Source organism: Aquarana catesbeiana, linkage group LG13, assembly GCF_042186555.1.
Source record: "Aquarana catesbeiana isolate 2022-GZ linkage group LG13, ASM4218655v1, whole genome shotgun sequence".
Taxonomy (NCBI): Eukaryota; Metazoa; Chordata; class Amphibia; order Anura; family Ranidae; genus Aquarana; species Aquarana catesbeiana.
The window spans coordinates 119,532,616-119,549,381 of record NC_133336.1 but is presented as its reverse complement, the minus strand read 5'-3'; the positions used below and the strand labels follow the sequence as shown (position 1 = coordinate 119,549,381).

At 40.8% G+C, this 16,766-nt stretch overlaps 1 protein-coding gene across 2 annotated transcripts in view; it reads right to left on the bottom strand.

Moving 5' to 3' along the window:
- Positions 1-5,884: 5,884 nt before the first annotated feature.
- Positions 5,885-16,766, bottom strand: part of ARHGAP5 (Rho GTPase activating protein 5) — a 113,445-nt gene continuing 102,563 nt past the window's right edge. Inside the window, exons 6-7 of one of the 2 annotated variants that reach the window (XR_012237193.1) lie at positions 16,103-16,255; positions 5,885-7,290 (exon numbers count right to left, since the gene is read on the bottom strand). Coding sequence is in view for 1 of the 2 variants with exons in the window: in XM_073610624.1 (XP_073466725.1) it covers positions 6,957-7,290; positions 16,103-16,208 (440 nt within the window). In the remaining variant the exon portion in view is untranslated. The remainder of the gene's footprint in view (positions 7,291-16,102; positions 16,256-16,766) is intronic. The other variant, XM_073610624.1, reaches the window with a different exon arrangement.

Genomic DNA, 16,766 nt, shown 5'->3' with positions numbered 1-16,766 from the left:
CGTGCAGGGCCAGTGCTTCCACTAGGCAAAATAGGCAGCTGCCTAGGGCGCCCGGCCACTGGTGTTCCTACTCTCTTCTCTCGCAGCAAGCAACGGAGTCTCAGCATCAGCAGCCGCTTCATTCGCACATAGTGTCAGAGGCACAGCAGCAGCGGAGACCTGTGTCTGTGTACCAACTTAATGGAAGCAAGCAAACATTTATTGATGGGCACAGGTGGGCTGCATTTTAGGGGGTATTTCATTAAAAAGGTGGGGTATACATGACTTTTGACTGGACTTCTACTTTAAGCAGATCAAAAAAAGGTTACTACTAATCTATGCTTACAGCCTGGCCAGTTAAAAGCTAGTGCGGGGTTGCCTGTGCACAAATGTCCCATAGACTTGAATGAGATGTGTTCATACAGCAGAAACTTCATCCAGTTCAAGTCAAAGGGACGTTAGTGTGCAGGCATCCCAGCACTAGACTATTATCTGGCTGCAGCTAGTATTGGAAGCTAGTCGTTGGAGAAAGGAAGTATGCACCCACTAGGGGGCAGAAGGGTGGGATAGCTGAGTGTATTAAGAGGTTTAGACAGGGGGGGGGGGGGGGGTTCTGGAAGCTTTTTGTAAAACGTTCAGCTTGTACCTTACTGTACATCTATAGCCAATACATTTTTTTTTTTTTTTGGGCAGTGTGATTTAGCGATCCGTGTCCTATTGGAGAAATGTCTCATCACTTAAAAAAAATGTACATTTTAAAAAAAACATAGGATTTGTCAAATTTGGAGCAATATATTCACTCTAAAACGTACTGAATCTTGTCATATTTTAGATCATTCTATTTCAAATTCAATGCAGAATACAGATTTAGTACCAAATTATTAAAACAAGAATTATACGTATGTACAAAAAGGTCATTATCTGGTTTTATAGCCTTTAGAAGCAGTCACGGTTTGTACCTTTCCGGCATACAATGCACTACATTATTTTTTTCATATCAGCCCTTTATTATATAGTCTATGAGATGTTTCTTGTCTTGGTCCTCCAACCCCCCCCAACACTGTACTTTAGTCCTAACCAGAGATTTTCAGTAAGGTTTAGGTCTGGGCTGTTTCCTGGACAGTCAGAAAACTTTAAAACGATGCAATAAAAACCAGTCCTTTACAACCCTGGCAGTATGGCAAAGTGTTATGGATAGGAAATTCCTGTGAAGTGTGCAGGATAACAGCTCAGGGATGTATAAAGCAGCATTTTTTAACCTTTTTTTTTTTAGTCACAACGACTTTTAAAAGTATCAACATTTTTGAGGCACCCTATGTGAACAATGCCTTATTCTCCAGGATACATTTGGGGATAGTAATTCATGGATTTTTCCTGATTATTTGTTTTTTTTTTTAATATAGAAAAAGTGGCCCAATAAAAAGGTAAAAGAAAAAAACCCACTAACTTTTTTAAACTGTATATAGCTGTATATTTTATGCCATTGCCATGATCAGCCACCTGATATGCAAGACAATACCATGGCTGTGTATTTGTTGTTTCTACCTGTAGTTGGGCCAAGAAACAATAGTACACATTAAGGTCCCTACCGAAACACACTAAAACCTAACCCTTTTTTTTGTACCTAAAAACATACTGAAACAAACCCTAACCTCGATCAAGCCCTGATCTATTTTATCTTTTCCAACTTTTTTTTTTCTTTTTTTTAACATACTTCTCCTCTAGCAATTGGTCATCACAATGGTCATGTGATCAGGAACCAGATCTTCCAATCGCTACTGGCAGTGACAGCTCAGTCACTTGTCCTGGGGGGTGCGTGACTGCATTTGCTCCCTGCACAAACACATGCCACATTATTGTGCAAAAGTTTTAAGCGGGTGTGATAAAATGCTGTAAATGAATAATGCTTTCAAAAATAGATGCGTTAATAGTTTATTTTTATCAATTAACAAAATGGAAAGTAAATGAACAGAAGAGAAATTTGCAATCAAAACAGCATCAATTCTGCCATTGTTCTAGGTACACTTGCACAGTTGTTGAAGGAACTCAACAGGTAGGTTTTTCCAAACAGCTTGTAAAACCTAACTAAATCCTTCTATCTCTTCATGTAATCACAGGCAGACTCAATGTTGAGATCGGGGCTCTGTGTGGGCCAAACCATCACTTCCAGGACTCCTTGTTCTGCTTTATGCTGAAGATAGTTCTTAATGACATTGGCTGCATGTTTGGGGTCATTAACCTGCTGCAGAATAAACTTGGGGCCAAACAAATACCTCCCTGGTGGTATGGCATGATGGACAAGTATCTGCCTGTATTTCTCAGCATTGAGGATACCATTGTTCCTGACCAAATGTCTAACTCCATTTGCAGAAATGCAGGCCAAAACTTGTAAGGAACCTCCACCATGCTTCACTGTTGCCTGTAGACACTCATTGTACTGCTTTCAAACCCTTCGGTGAACAAACTGCTTCCTGCTACAGCCAAATATAAAATTTTGACTCATTAGTCCAGAGCACCTGCTGCCATTTTTCTGCACCCCAGTTCCTTTGTTTTCATGCATAGTTGAGTCACTTAGCCTGGTTTCCGCATAAGAGATATGGCTTTTGGCCGCAATTCTTCCATGAAGTCCACTTCTGGCCAGATTTCCCCAGACAGTAAATGCATGTACCTGGGTCCCACTGATTTCTGCCAGTTCTGGGTTGATGGCACTGCTGACATCTTTTGATGTTGAAGGGAAGTAACCCAGATGTGTCTTCAGTCTTACCATGGTGTATGACCTGTGACAAGAAGCTTCTTCCACAACCTCACCTTAGTAGCAGAGTTTGGCTGTTCCTCAACCAGTTTTAACCCTCCTAAACAGCAGTTTTTTAATGACCGTTTTAACCTATATATGAAAATCATGATTAGCACGTGCTTGGTATAACTGGTTAATCATACACCTGACTCTAATCCTACAAAATTCCTGACTTTGAGCAACTGTAAGAATTCATGTTGGCTTGAAGACAAAGGGTAGACACACCAAATAATGATCTGTTAGATTTATATTTTTTTTGTCTTCCATTTGCTCACTTTGCAAATTGATAAAAAGAATTAAAACATTTTTGAAAGCATTCTTATTTTACAGCATTTCTTCATATTCGCCTAAAACTTTTGCACAATACTGTATGTAGCGCAAGAAAAGAAAGTCCACTTCTGTTACGCTGCATATGTGTTAGGCTGTCATCTGCAGTCCTGTAGTTTGTGGGCATCCCCAATAAACACAGATGGTACCCTGAGAAAGGCTGGTATAAAGGACTGGCTTTCATTCCATCATATTCTAGTTATTGAGTGGCCAGAATACAGTCTGGTCCTAGGCCCCATTAAAAATCTTTGTGCAAAACTAAAGAGTGGTGTTGAAAGAAAGACCAAGAAACAAATAAGAACTCAGAATCGATAATTGTATATACTCTATAATGTATACAAGTGATGGGATATTACACTAGAAGAACTAAAAAATGTAGTGCATTTTACCAGAACTGTGAAAAGCTTGTATTGCTCCTAAAGATTATCCAAGATATACGTTTTTGTAAAAAAGCATGTACCAGTCCTGTTTGAATAAATATGAATATATTTAATATAGTAGTAATATTAATATAACAGTATTCAGCATTACATTTGGAATAAAACACGTTTCAGAACTTTGTAAAATAAAACATGTGTCCACAACTTTAGCCGCTAGTGTAGTATAAAGTAGTGCAAATCTGTTAACTGCCATTACCCCCAGAGGCCGCACAAACAGCTAAATAAGATTGCCTTACAATAATATAGCACTTCAGGGCATGTATTGTACAACTGGAGAGTATAAACTTGGCCTCATATGGCAATGGAGATCACATTGTTTTTAATGTGGCCGTTCACATCAACATGACTCAATATGAAGCGATTTTGGAAATGGTTCCTGCACTACTTTAATGGAAAAGGGAAAAGTCCTGGAAGTTGCACATCTCTGCCCAAGGCTGAGGCTGTCATTATACCTTCTTACGGGGTTTTGCAGAGATGTGCAACTTCCAGGACTTTTCCCTTTTTCATTAGATGTCTAGAGCTGGGACAAGCGCTGTCTTTTTATGTACTCCAAGGAGCTGCTAAATAAGAGGACCTGGTGGAGCGTTAAGCGGCACCTGTATATTTAGTCCTGCAGTACTTTTATGCAATTCTGTGGTGTATTTTGACCCTATGGACCTCAATAGAAAGGCACAGAAATCGGATAAACATGTGATTCTGATGTGATTTTGGAAGAGCTTTCATTATTTAACCATCAGCTCACTTCCCAGGCAAATACCTGATCCCACAAAAGTAGTAGTTATAGTAGTACACCCAAGTCAAATCGCTTCAAACTCACATTGCACTAGTGGGAACCAAGCCTAAAGGGCCTTTCACAGGGGTGTCATCCATGCAGTCACTTTTTTGATCAAGTTTATATCAGTTTTTACATCGGTCTTCAGTTCAATTCAGTTTACATCAGCCTACATCCATTTTTTGCAACAGTTTTTTTTTTTTTAGTTGTTGCAGAAACTAATCATAGGTGACAAAAGTATAAACATAAAATGTTTCTTGCCTAAAAAAAACAGACTTTAACAGAATGGATGTAAACAGATTGCATCCTTTAACATCCATTCAGATCTGTCTAAAAAGGATGCAGCTTTGTTCCATTTAAAAAAAACAGACCTGAATGGACATGGATGTAAACGGATGATCATCCATTTACATCTGCCCACCCATAGACATATTTGTGTTTCAGTATCGATCTGTCTGAAAAACTGAGTGAAAGGGCCAAAAGGTACAGTTTTGTTTAATCTGTAGACCATATGAATAGAAGCAATTATTTAGAAATGGTTAAGAGATACTCAGTAGGATTATGCACCAAGAACTCTTCATTGTCCAAACGGATTAATGGAGGTTCGTGTGGATTAAACTTATTTGTCAGATATATAGATATATATAGATATAGATATAGATATAGATAGATATATATCTATATATCTATATATATAGATATATATCTATATATATATATATCTATATATAGTTAATGGCATAAGATGTGAACTTTTTACAGGTTATGGAGGTTGGCTTTTTGGATAACATAGCATTTAATTTCTTTGATGTATAGGATATTTACATTAAACAAGTTTAGCTATACCATGCAGAAATTTCGGGATTAAGCCTTGGACTTTGGAATTCAACAGATTTACAGCCTCAAGGTTCATTCTACTATTTCTTATAAGAAATGGAAAGTAAATCAGTACCATAAATTTCAAGTGTTCTGGCAAAAATAGAAGTTCCAGCGTAATAAACTGGCCAGATGTGAGGGCCAGTCTGGGGAAAGTGTTTTCTCCTTTTTTTTGTTCTTAATCTTATTTGCAATTTAATATGCTTATATTGTTCTATAAAAAGTACCCTGCTACCTTTAGAAAAAATAAATAAAAAATCTAAAAAAATGTTGCTGCAATTACTTTCCTTTAGAGAATTGCACAGACCGTGAAATGTGTCTAAACCCAAAAACAAAAAATCATACATATATATTTCCAATACTTTAATGTAGCATCTGTAATAGTTTTTTCCTTTATTTTCACTTAGCAATACTGCCAGTAACAAACTTTTTATGCTAAGGTGACAAAGTTCATTCACTGTACTGGATGAGCAGCATTGTCACCCTGGGATAAAAAAAAAAAAAAAAAAAAAAGTGTGTTTGGACTACAGAACACCTTTCCCCTTTCATCATCTCCAAAATATGGTGGAAGGTTTTCAGTAGTTTATAGAGGTGGACAGAGCAGGACTGATAACTTTAACTGCGATAACACTGCAGAGTGCACAGGACCTTACTGGATTTCAGGCAGAATCAATGGGTATTTTTTTGCAACGAACAGACATAACAAAATGCTTTTAATAGTAAATTTAACAGACCAAAACTGAGAAACTAAAGGTTAACCATTAGGGTATACATACACTTTAATGTCTTATGGCAAAATATGGATTTTTTTTCAGGCCACCTCTGCTCATAGTGTAAAGTCAATACACGGCCGATGTGCAAAAGTCAAAGTGCATATTTCAGTTACATACAGACACAGCTGTATGAAGTTATGGTTAAGAAGGAATGCTTAGGCGTTACCACATCCTACAACATATTTATAAATATCTGATCATTTTTTTCAAATGAAGAACCATTTCAGTGTATTTCAGGATTACCCAAAACAATTAAGATCAATAGGTAAATTTGAAGATTCAACTCCTTTTATAGTGAAAGCGGCTGTTCAGTAATTAAGGTGGAAGATGATAGTAGATATCAGAGACTAGTTTCTGTTTACCCATTTCTTCATGCAGAACAAAACATTGATTCAATGGATGGATGTTTATTCCTGAAATATGTAAACATTTATATATGTACATACAATTATTACTTTGTATCATTTACAAGATAAGCTCTGAACCAAGCACCGCCAACAAGTAATCCATAACCCACCCCACTGCCAGGCTTCCCACACGCACCCACACATACCCACGTCTGCACACCACAGATGCTTTGACACCAAAATAAATCTCAGCCTTTAGACGGGCTGGGAAAGCACTAATGCTTGATAAATGATTTATTTCTGTAAATTTAATTAGATTTTTCTATAGAAAAGAACCATTTTCTTTAATCTGTGTGTTATCCACTCTTCTGAGAAGTATCTTCCTGACACTTAGAGAAGTGTATAGTATTTGTAGTTCCATGCAGCAGCAAAATTTCACAAACAAGGCCTGCCACAGATCGATCTTTATCTAGACGGTCCGAAGTGTTTAAAAAAATACAAACAAAAATAACAAGAACTAAAAATAATCGGATCTGTGTCATTAAGATATTACTACAGGTGAGCAGTCTTCGTTTTTCTCCTGTGTTATGGTCAGTCAGTAAGGACCCGGGGTTATTAAATAAAGTAATAAAGTACAGTCGTGCCCATTTATATGATGCCCAAAGGGTCAGCCTGCAGTGTGGGTTGTAGTAGCTGAGGCTGAAGTGGAGGAGGTAACTGCAGAGGGACTAGAGGTGTTGCTAGTTGTCCTGGACTGCCATGCTGTGCTGACGGAGAACTGGTAACACTCGGAGAATCAACCACATCACCATCATAAAATAAAAACTGGCACTGCTGAATAAATGTTTCTATGACAGATTGGTGGTTCTTAGTAGTTGAGAAGAACTCTTTGTTTTCAAAATCTGGACGCATAAGGGTAGGCCAGAAGCAGATGGAAAGGTTGTCAGCGGTCATAAGGTTGGTTTTATTGTGTTGACTGACCCTGTAGAAACAAAGAAACTGCGATGATCAACATTATTCATTAAATAGAAATATATAAATGCAGTATAGGTCACAATAGCTTTCTGAAAAGTAAAAATCACATGTCCTGCAAGTTTCACAACTGTGTTGTAACATTTTAGTGTTTATTACCAATAAATGTATCCTACTCCAAAAACCAAGCCAATGTCTTCAAGTTAGACTCACATCTCTAGGTTTCTGTATGTGCGCTGAAAAAAATTCTGCTTCCTGCATTTTTTGTGTAGTTTCCAGCAAAGATAAGCTTCCATAGGGACGAATGGTAAAGCAAATAAAAGCTTCTAATGGGCGCCACATGAAAAACCACAAAGGTGTGTAGGTTGCCCTTGAATGCATTCATAATTATACTAAGTTCCACCAATTCTGTTTCAAACCCTACTTACATCCAAATCATTTGCCTAAAAGTGGGACAGATTTTCTAAGTTAATCCCCTGCGGACTTTTGTGAGATACTGTATGAGCCTGTCAATAAATGTAACAAGGAATGTAGATACATATAGACTGCACATTTTCACACAGAGCTGTATTTGCTCAAAGGAATGTTTTATGATCTTGCATTGCTTTTCTCTATACTGTGACCTGCGCCGCTATCCATTGTTGTTTTTGGAAGAATCCCGACCATATTGTTGGGATCCTTTAAGATGCCAGATTGGCAACTGGGTCAGCCTTTCATTGTGTGGCTGAGCGACGGAGTTAGCCTCTCCCACCCCCTCACCAACCATATACAACAAGACCAGTGCTAAAACATAGCCATCTGTGGATGGGGAGGAAAGGGCATGGTTAATGACATGGGATCTAAACCCAGTGCAGCTGGACGGCAGCCATCGCTGGAGGGTATGGATAAACAGTGTAAAACAAAACAAACGGACCAGCGCTCAATGGGTTGGAGAGTAAAAACAGTCTAACAGACAGTTGAACATGATTAGTCCTAGTTTATTCAGTAATGCATATAAAAGAACAATCCTGTTGTCAGACAGGAAGGGATATGAGGTAGGTAAAAAAGAAATCAACAGCTTACAGCTGCAACTGTAAGCTGTCGATTTCTTTTTTTACCTACCTCATATCCCTTCCTGTCTGACAACAGGATTGTTCTTTTACATAGTAGTTACATAGTAGGTGAGGTTGAAAAAAGACACAAGTCCATCAAGTCCAACCTATGTGTGTGATTATGTGTCAGTATTACATTGTATATCCCTGTATGTTGCGGTCATTCAGGTGATTATCTAATAGTTTCTTGAAGCTATCAATGCTCCCCGCTGAGAACACCGCCTGTGGAAGGGAATTCCACATCCTTACCGCTCTTACAGTAAAGAACCCTCTACGTAGTTTAAGGTTAAACCTCTTTTCTTCTAATTGTAACGAGTGGCCACGAGTCGTATTAAACTCTCTTCTGCGAAAAAGTTTTATCCCTATTGTGGGGTCACCAGTACAGTATTTGTAAATTGAAATCATATCCCCTCTCAAGCGTCTCTTCTCCAGAGAGAATAAGTTCAGTGCTTGCAACCTTTCCTCATAACTAAGATCCTCCAGACCCTTTATTAGCTTTGTTGCCCTTCTTTGTACTCGCTCCATTTCCAGTACATCCTTCCTGAGGACTGGTGCCCAGAACTGGACAGCATACTCCAGGTGCGGCCGGACCAGAGTCTTGTAGAGCGGGAGAATTATCTCTGGAGTTGATCCCCCTTTTAATACATGCCAATATTCTGTTTGCCTTATTAGCAGCAGCTTGGCATTGCATGCCATTGCTGAGCCCATCATCTACTAGGACCCCCAGGTCCTTTTCCATCCTAGATTCCCCCAGAGGTTCTACCTCCAGTGTATAGATTGCATTCATATTTTTGCCACCCAAATGCATTATTTTACATTTTTCTACATTGAACCTCATTTGCCATGTAGTCGCCCACCCCATTAATTTGTTCAGGTCTTTTTGCAAGGTTTCCACATCCTGCGGAGAAGTTATTGCTCTACTTAGCTTAGTATCGTCTGCAAATACAGAGATTGAACTGTTTATCCCATCCTCCAGATCGTTTATAAACAAATTAAATAGGATTGGTCCCAGCACAGAACCCTGGGGAACCCCACTACCCACCCCTGACCATTCTGAGTACTCCCCATTTATCACCACCCTCTGAACACGCCCTTGTAGCCAGTTTTCAATCCAGGTACTTACCCTATGGTCCATGCCAACGGACCCTATTTTGTACAGTAAACGTATATGCATTACTGAATAAACTAGGACTAATCATGTTCAACTGTCTGCTGCAAGACTGTGTTTACTCTTCAACCCATTGAGCGCTGGTGCGTTTGTTTTGTTGTACCCCTCACCAACCAGGTGCTCCAGAGAGCCCTGAAGGGGCGGAGCAGACAGCGGTGACTGATAGTCTCTGCTCAGAGCCAACAGAAAACTGAGCAATTAGTGGTCACGTGATACCCACCAGCTTCAATCCTAAAAACTGGGCGGACAGCTTCAGCATGAAGGTGACTATGTATGTTTATTATTTTTTTTTTTTTTTTACATACCCCAGACTTCTCCTTTAGGAAATACAAAGCAACACCCCTTACTTAAACCACACTAACATTTAAAGCAATGTGCCCTTTTATTCATGCAAAAATTCAGCCAGTAGAAACCAGAATACAGGCAGACCCTGAGTTACGAACACCCGAGTTACAAACACCCGAGTTACGAACGGCCTCAATGCCGGTCGCTTGTGCTCCATGCTGGTCCTGGATACCTCTGAGCAGCTATCTTTCAGCGCCGGACACATCCCACACTTCAGTACTACATGTACTGCATGGCCAGAAGAGCCCCAGATAACATAACTGCGTGCCCAGAAGCGCCTCAGAACATCCCTGCACATACTGAAGTTACACTTAAAACTGCAGTGTTCCGACACAAATTCCACAGAACAAACCTATAGTCCCCTATTGTGTTCGTAACCCGGGGACTGCATGTAGTCCTTGGTAACTGTTGTCATTATTGAATAGAGATTGAGGGGGGTAACTTTCCCATGTTTCACCTGATAGGTCACCACTGGAAAGTTGGTAATTCACGGCTGGAAATGTTGGAAAGTACACCAAACGCTGCTTCCTAGCTGTGGTAATGCATACAGACTGCCAAGCATATCACCTTACATTTTAGATACGGAAAGTCCAAAACATTTTTTAAAATAGGAAGTTGGGATGTATACATCCTCATTTTCAGTCAAGATGATTGGATTCCAGAGAAAATCTTCCCAAAAACAGGATCATATGTTTGATTTCTGTCACTGGGAGAATTTGCCTCACCTCTTTCCAGTGGCAACTACCAGTGAGGCAAAAATTGATTGTGAATCTCTTCCAACATAGACGCCGCAAAAAGGCTAATTTCACACACGGTGGATCACTTTTTACAGTGCAGTTAAACAGCCACTATCAGGAGTTTAAAAGGCGACCCTGTCACCTCAATACCTGATTATTATTTTTTTGCTTAACCACTTGACGACCGCCTCACGCCGATTTACGTCGGCAAGCTGGCACGGACAGGCAAAATCACGTACATATACGTGATTTGCCTTCCGCGGGTGGGGGGTCCGATCGTACCCCCCCCTGGTGCCCGAGGCGGTCGTCTTTTGTCCAGCAGCGATCAGAGGTGAGGGGGAGGCCATCCGTTCGTGGCCCCCCCCTCGCGATCGCCGCCGGCCAATCACATCATTCCTTTGCTGCTGTATGCTAAACAGCAGCAAAGGAAATTATGTCATCTCTCCTCGGCTCTGTAATTTCCGTTCCGGCCCGAGGAGAGAAGACAGGTATGTGAGTGCACAACACACACACACACACAGTAGAACATGCCAGGCACACTAAACACCCCGATCCCCCCCCCCCCGATCGCCCCCCAATCACCCCCCCCCCCCCCGTCACAAACTGACACCAGCAGTTTTTTTGTTTTTTTCTGATTACTGCATTGGTGTCAGTTTGTGACAGTTACAGTGTTGGGACAGTTAGTATTACCCCCCTGTAGGTCTAGGATACCCCCCTAACCCCCCCTAATAAAGTTTTAACCCCTTGATCACCCCCTGTCACCAGTGTCGCTAAGCGATCATTTTTCTGATCGCTGTATTAGTGTCGCTGGTGACGCTAGTTAGGGACCTAAATATTTAGGTTCGCCGTCAGTGTTTTATAGCGACAGGGACCCCCATATACTACCGAATAAATGTTTTAACCCCTTGATTGCCCCCTAGTTAACCCTTTCACCACTGATCACCGTATAACTGTTACGGGTGACGCTGGTTAGTTTGTTTATTTTTTATAGTGTCAGGGCACCCGCCGTTTATTACCGAATAAAGGTTTAGCCCCCTGATCGCCCGGCGGTGATATGCGTCGCCCCAGGCAGCGTCAGATTAGCGCCAGTACCGCTAACACCCACGCACGCAGCATACACCTCCCTTAGTGGTATAGTATCTGTACGGATCAATATCTGATCCGATCAGATCTATACTAGCGTCTCCAGCAGTTTAGGGTTCCCAAAAACGCAGTGTTAGCGGGATCAGCCCAGATACCTGCTAGCACCTGCGTTTTGCCCCTCCGCCCAGCCCACCCAAGTGCAGTATCGATCGATCACTGTCACTTACAAAACACTAAACGCATAACTGCAGCGTTCGCACAGTCAGGCCTGATCCCTGCGATCGCTAACAGTTTTTTCGGTAGCATTTTGGTGAACTGGCAAGCACCAGCCCCAGGCAGCGTCAGGTTAGCGCCAGTAGCGCTAACACCCACGCACACACCGTACAGCTCCCTTAGTGGTATAGTATCTGATCGGATCAATATCTGATCCGATCAGATCTATACTGGCGTCCCCAGCAGTTTAGGGTTCCCAAAAACGCAGTGTTAGCGGGATCAGCCCAGATACCTGCTAGCACCTGCATTTTGCCCCTCCGCCCGGCCCAGCCCACCCAAGTGCAGTATCGATCGATCACTGTCACTTACAAAACACTAAACACATAACTGCAGCGTTCGCAGAGTCAGGCCTGATCCCTGCGATCGCTAACAGTTTTTTTGGTAGCTTTTTATTGAACTGGCAAGCGCCAGCGGCCTAGTACACCCCGGTCGTAGTCAAACCAGCACTGCAGTAACACTTGGTGACGTGGCGAGTCCCATAAGTGCAGTTCAAGCTGGTGAGGTGGCAAGCACAAGTAGTGTCCCGCTGCCTCCAAGACAAACACAGGCCCGTCGTGCCCATAGTGCCCTTCCTGCTGCATTCGCCAATCCTAATTGGGAACCCACCGCTTCTGCAGCGCCCATACTTCCCCCATTCTCATCCCCAACCAAATGCAGTTGGCTGCATGAGAGGCATTTTCTTTATGTCCTCCCGAGTACCCCTACCCAACGAACCCCCAAAAAAGATGTCGTGTCTGCAGCAAGCGCGAATATAGGCGTGACACCCTCTATTATTGTCCCTCCTGTTCTGACAATCCTGGTCTTTGCATTGGTGAATGTTTTGAACGCTACCATTCATTAGTTGAGTATTAGCGTAGGGTACAGCATTGCACAGACTAGGCACACTTTCACAGGGTCTCCCAAGATGCCATCGCATTTTGAGAGACCCGAACCTGGAACCGGTTACAGTTATAAAAGTTAGTTACAAAAAAAGTGTAAAAAAAAAAAAAAAAAAAAAAAAAATATATAAAATAAAAAAAAATAGTTGTCGTTTTATTGTTCTCTCTCTCTCTCTATTCTCTCTCTTGTTCTGCTCTTTTTTACTGTATTCTATTCTGCAATGTTTTATTGTTATTATGTTTTATCATGTTTGCTTTTCAGGTATGCAATTTTTTATACTTTACCGTTTACTGTGCTTTATTGTTAACCATTTTTTTGTCTTCAGGTACGCCATTCACGACTTTGAATGGTTATACCAGAATGATGCCTGCAGGTTTAGGTATCATCTTGGTATCATTCTTTTCAGCCAGCGGTCGGCTTTCATGTAAAAGCAATCCTAGTGGCTAATTAGCCTCTAGACTGCTTTTACAAGCCGTGGGAGGGAAAGCCCCCCCCCCACCGTCTTCCGTGTTTTTCTCTGGCTCTCCTGTCTCAACAGGGAACCTGAGAATGCAGCCGGTGATTCAGCCAGCTGACCATAGAGCTGATCAGAGACTGGAGTGGCTCCAAACATCTCTATGGCCTAAGAAACCGGAAGCTACGAGCATTTTATGACTTAGATTTCGCCGGATGTAAATAGCGCCATTGGGAAATTGGGGAAGCATTTTATCACACCGATCTTGGTGTCATCAGATGCTTTGAGGGCAGAGGAGAGATCTAGGGTCTAATAGACCTCAATTTTTTCAAAAAAGAGTACCTGTCACTACCTATTGCTATCATAGGGGATATTTACATTCCCCGAGATAACAATAAAAATGATTAAAAAAAAAAAAAAAAAAAAAATGAAAGGAACAGTTTAAAAATAAGATAAAAAAGCAAAAAAAAAAATAAAGAAAAAAAAAAAAAAGCACCCCTGTCGCCCCCTGCTCTCGCGCTAAGGCGAACGCAAGCGGCGGTCTGTCGTCAAACGTAAACAGCAATTGCACCATGCATGTGAGGTATCGCCGCGAAGGCCAGATCGAGGGCAGTAATTTTTGCAGTAGACCTCCTCTGTAAATCTAAAGTGGTAACCTGTAAAGGCTTTTAAAAATGTATTTATTTTGTTGCCACTGCACGTTTGTGTGCAATTTTAAAGCATGTCATGTTTGGTATCCATGTACTCGGCCTAAGATCATCTTTTTTATTTCATCAAACATTTGGGCAATATAGTGTGTTTTAGAGCATTAAAATTTAAAAAAGTGTGTTTTTTCCCCATAAAATGCGTTTGAAAAATCGCTGCACAAATACTGTGTGAAAAAAAAAAATGATTGGGGGTTCAAAGTAATTTTTTTGCAAAAAAAAATAACTTTTTCATGTAAACAATGAGTGTCAGAAAGGGCTTTGTCTTCAAGTGGTTAGAAGAGTTGGTGATGTGTGACATAAGCTTCTAAATGTTGTGCATAAAATGCCAGGACAGTTCAAAACCCCCCCAAATGACCCCATTTTGGAAAGTAGACACCCCAAGCTATTTGCTGAGAGGCATGTCGAGTCCATGGAATATTTTATATTGCGACACAAGTTGCGGGAAAGAGACAAATTTTTTATTTTTTTTGCACAAAGTTGTCACTAAATGATATTATTGCTCAAACATGCCATGGGAATATGTGAAATTACACCCCAAAATACATTCTGCTGCTTCTCCCGAGTACGGGGATACCACATGTGTGAGACTTTTTTGGGAGCCTAGCCGCGTACGGGACCCCGAAAACCAAGCACCGCCTTCAGGCTTTCTAAGGGCGTGAATTTTTGATTTCACTCTTCACTGCCTATCACAGTTTCGGAGGCCATGGAAAGCCCAGGTGGCACAAAACCCCCCCAAATGACCCCATTTTGGAAAGTAGACACCCAAAGCTATTTGCTGAGAGGTATAGTGAGTATTTTGCAGACCTCACTTTTTGTCACAAAGTTTTGAAAATTGAAAAAAGAAAAAAAAAAAAGTTTTTTCTTGTCTTTCTTCATTTTCAAAAACAAATGAGAGCTGCAAAATACTCACCATGCCTCTCAGCAAATGGCTTGGGGTGTCTACTTTCCAAAATGGGGTCATTTGGGGGGGTTTTGTGCCACCTGGGCATTCCATGGCCTCCGAAACTGTGATAGGCAGTGAAGAGTGAAATCAAAAATTTACACCCTTAGAAATCCTGAAGGCGGTGCTTGGTTTTCGGGGCCCCGTACGCGGCTAAGCTCCCAAAAAGTCCCACACATGTGGTATCCCCATACTCCGGAGAAGCAGCCTGTGTGAGCAATATATCATTTAGTGACAACTTTTTGTAAATATTTTTTTTTTTTTTTTTTTTGTCATTATTCAATCACTTGGGACAAAAAAAATAAATATTCAATGGGTTCAAAATGCCTCTCAGCAATTTCCTTGGGGTGTCTACTTTCCAAAATGGGGTCATTTGGGGGGGGGGTTGTACTGCCCTGCCATTTTAGCACCTCAAGAAATGACATAGGCAGTCATAAACTAAAAGCTGTGTAAATTACAGAAAATGTACCCTAGTTTGTAGACGCTATAACTTTTGCGCAAACCAATAAATATATGCTTATTGACATTTTTTTTTACCAAAGACATGTGGCCGAATACATTTTGGCCTAAATGTATGACTAAAATTTAGTTTATTGGATTTTTTTTTATAACAAAAAGTAGAAAATATCATTTTTTTTCAAAATTTTCGGTCTTTTTCCGTTTATAGCGCAAAAAATAAAAACTGCAGAGGTGATCAAATACCATCAAAAGAAAGCTCTATTTGTGGGAAGGACGCAAATTTCGTTTGGGTACAGCATTGCATGACCGCGCAATTAGCAGTTAAAGCGACGCAGTGCCAAATTGGAAAAAGACCTCTGGTCCTTAGGCAGCATAATGGTCCGGGGCTCAAGTGGTTAAAGACAATTTTCGTTTGGACTAATGTGCCCCAACTACGAGTCAAGCGTTTGGCTCCCGAATTCGGTGCAACCCCCACTGACCAGAATGACAGCCAGTGCCCACCTGTCAACTCAACATGCCTCGTTAAATTTGCCACTACAGAGATGCAAAGTATTGTTGCTGTGGCCCCCTCTGGCTGTTGTAGGCTTTAGTTGGGCAGGAGGTAAAATTGCAAAGCTGAGGTTCACCTGGAATCTAAATTGAATCATTCATCTAATATTGTATAAATCTGAAAGTCATACACTCACCTGTTCAGATGAGATATAATATATTTTAAGACCTCAAAGTTGACAGGAGGGAAAGCCCGTAAAATATCCTTTAAGACATGAAGTCTCTCCATCTTGTCTGGGATTTCTGAAGGAACAATGTATATAAACTGTAGTAAGAAATGCAGTCTACTACTGAAAAAAAAAAAAAAAACAATTTCTCTTTGAACAAGAAATATTACTTTTGAGATAAAAAAAAATACTCCATAAGCAACATCAGAACAGGCTAGATATTCGTTACACATTTCAAAAGATACTCTACCATCCAACCTGCACCCTTATGGAACCTGGAAGTCAGCTTTTATGTCCTACCAGGAAGCAGTCAGTGTTTTCAAAGTCTAGGTGCATACTCAGACCTTATCAGTAGTAGATATGAGCAGTGAAATTCACTCTCCAATTAACTCTAACGAATTTTGGTGAAATGGCAATTTTTTTTTTAAATCTTTTTTTTTTAGCAAAAATGCACTGGACTTCATTGAAGCAAATGTAAAAGAAATTTCAGCACTAATCCTACTAAGCAATCCCAACTTCTCTGTTGCTCTGCAACATATGGCATATGATATAAGACTTGGAAGTCCTCACTCTGTAGTGGGTCTTGCGATGAAGCGAAAGTCACAAAAAAAGATCACAAGATTTGCTGCCCAGT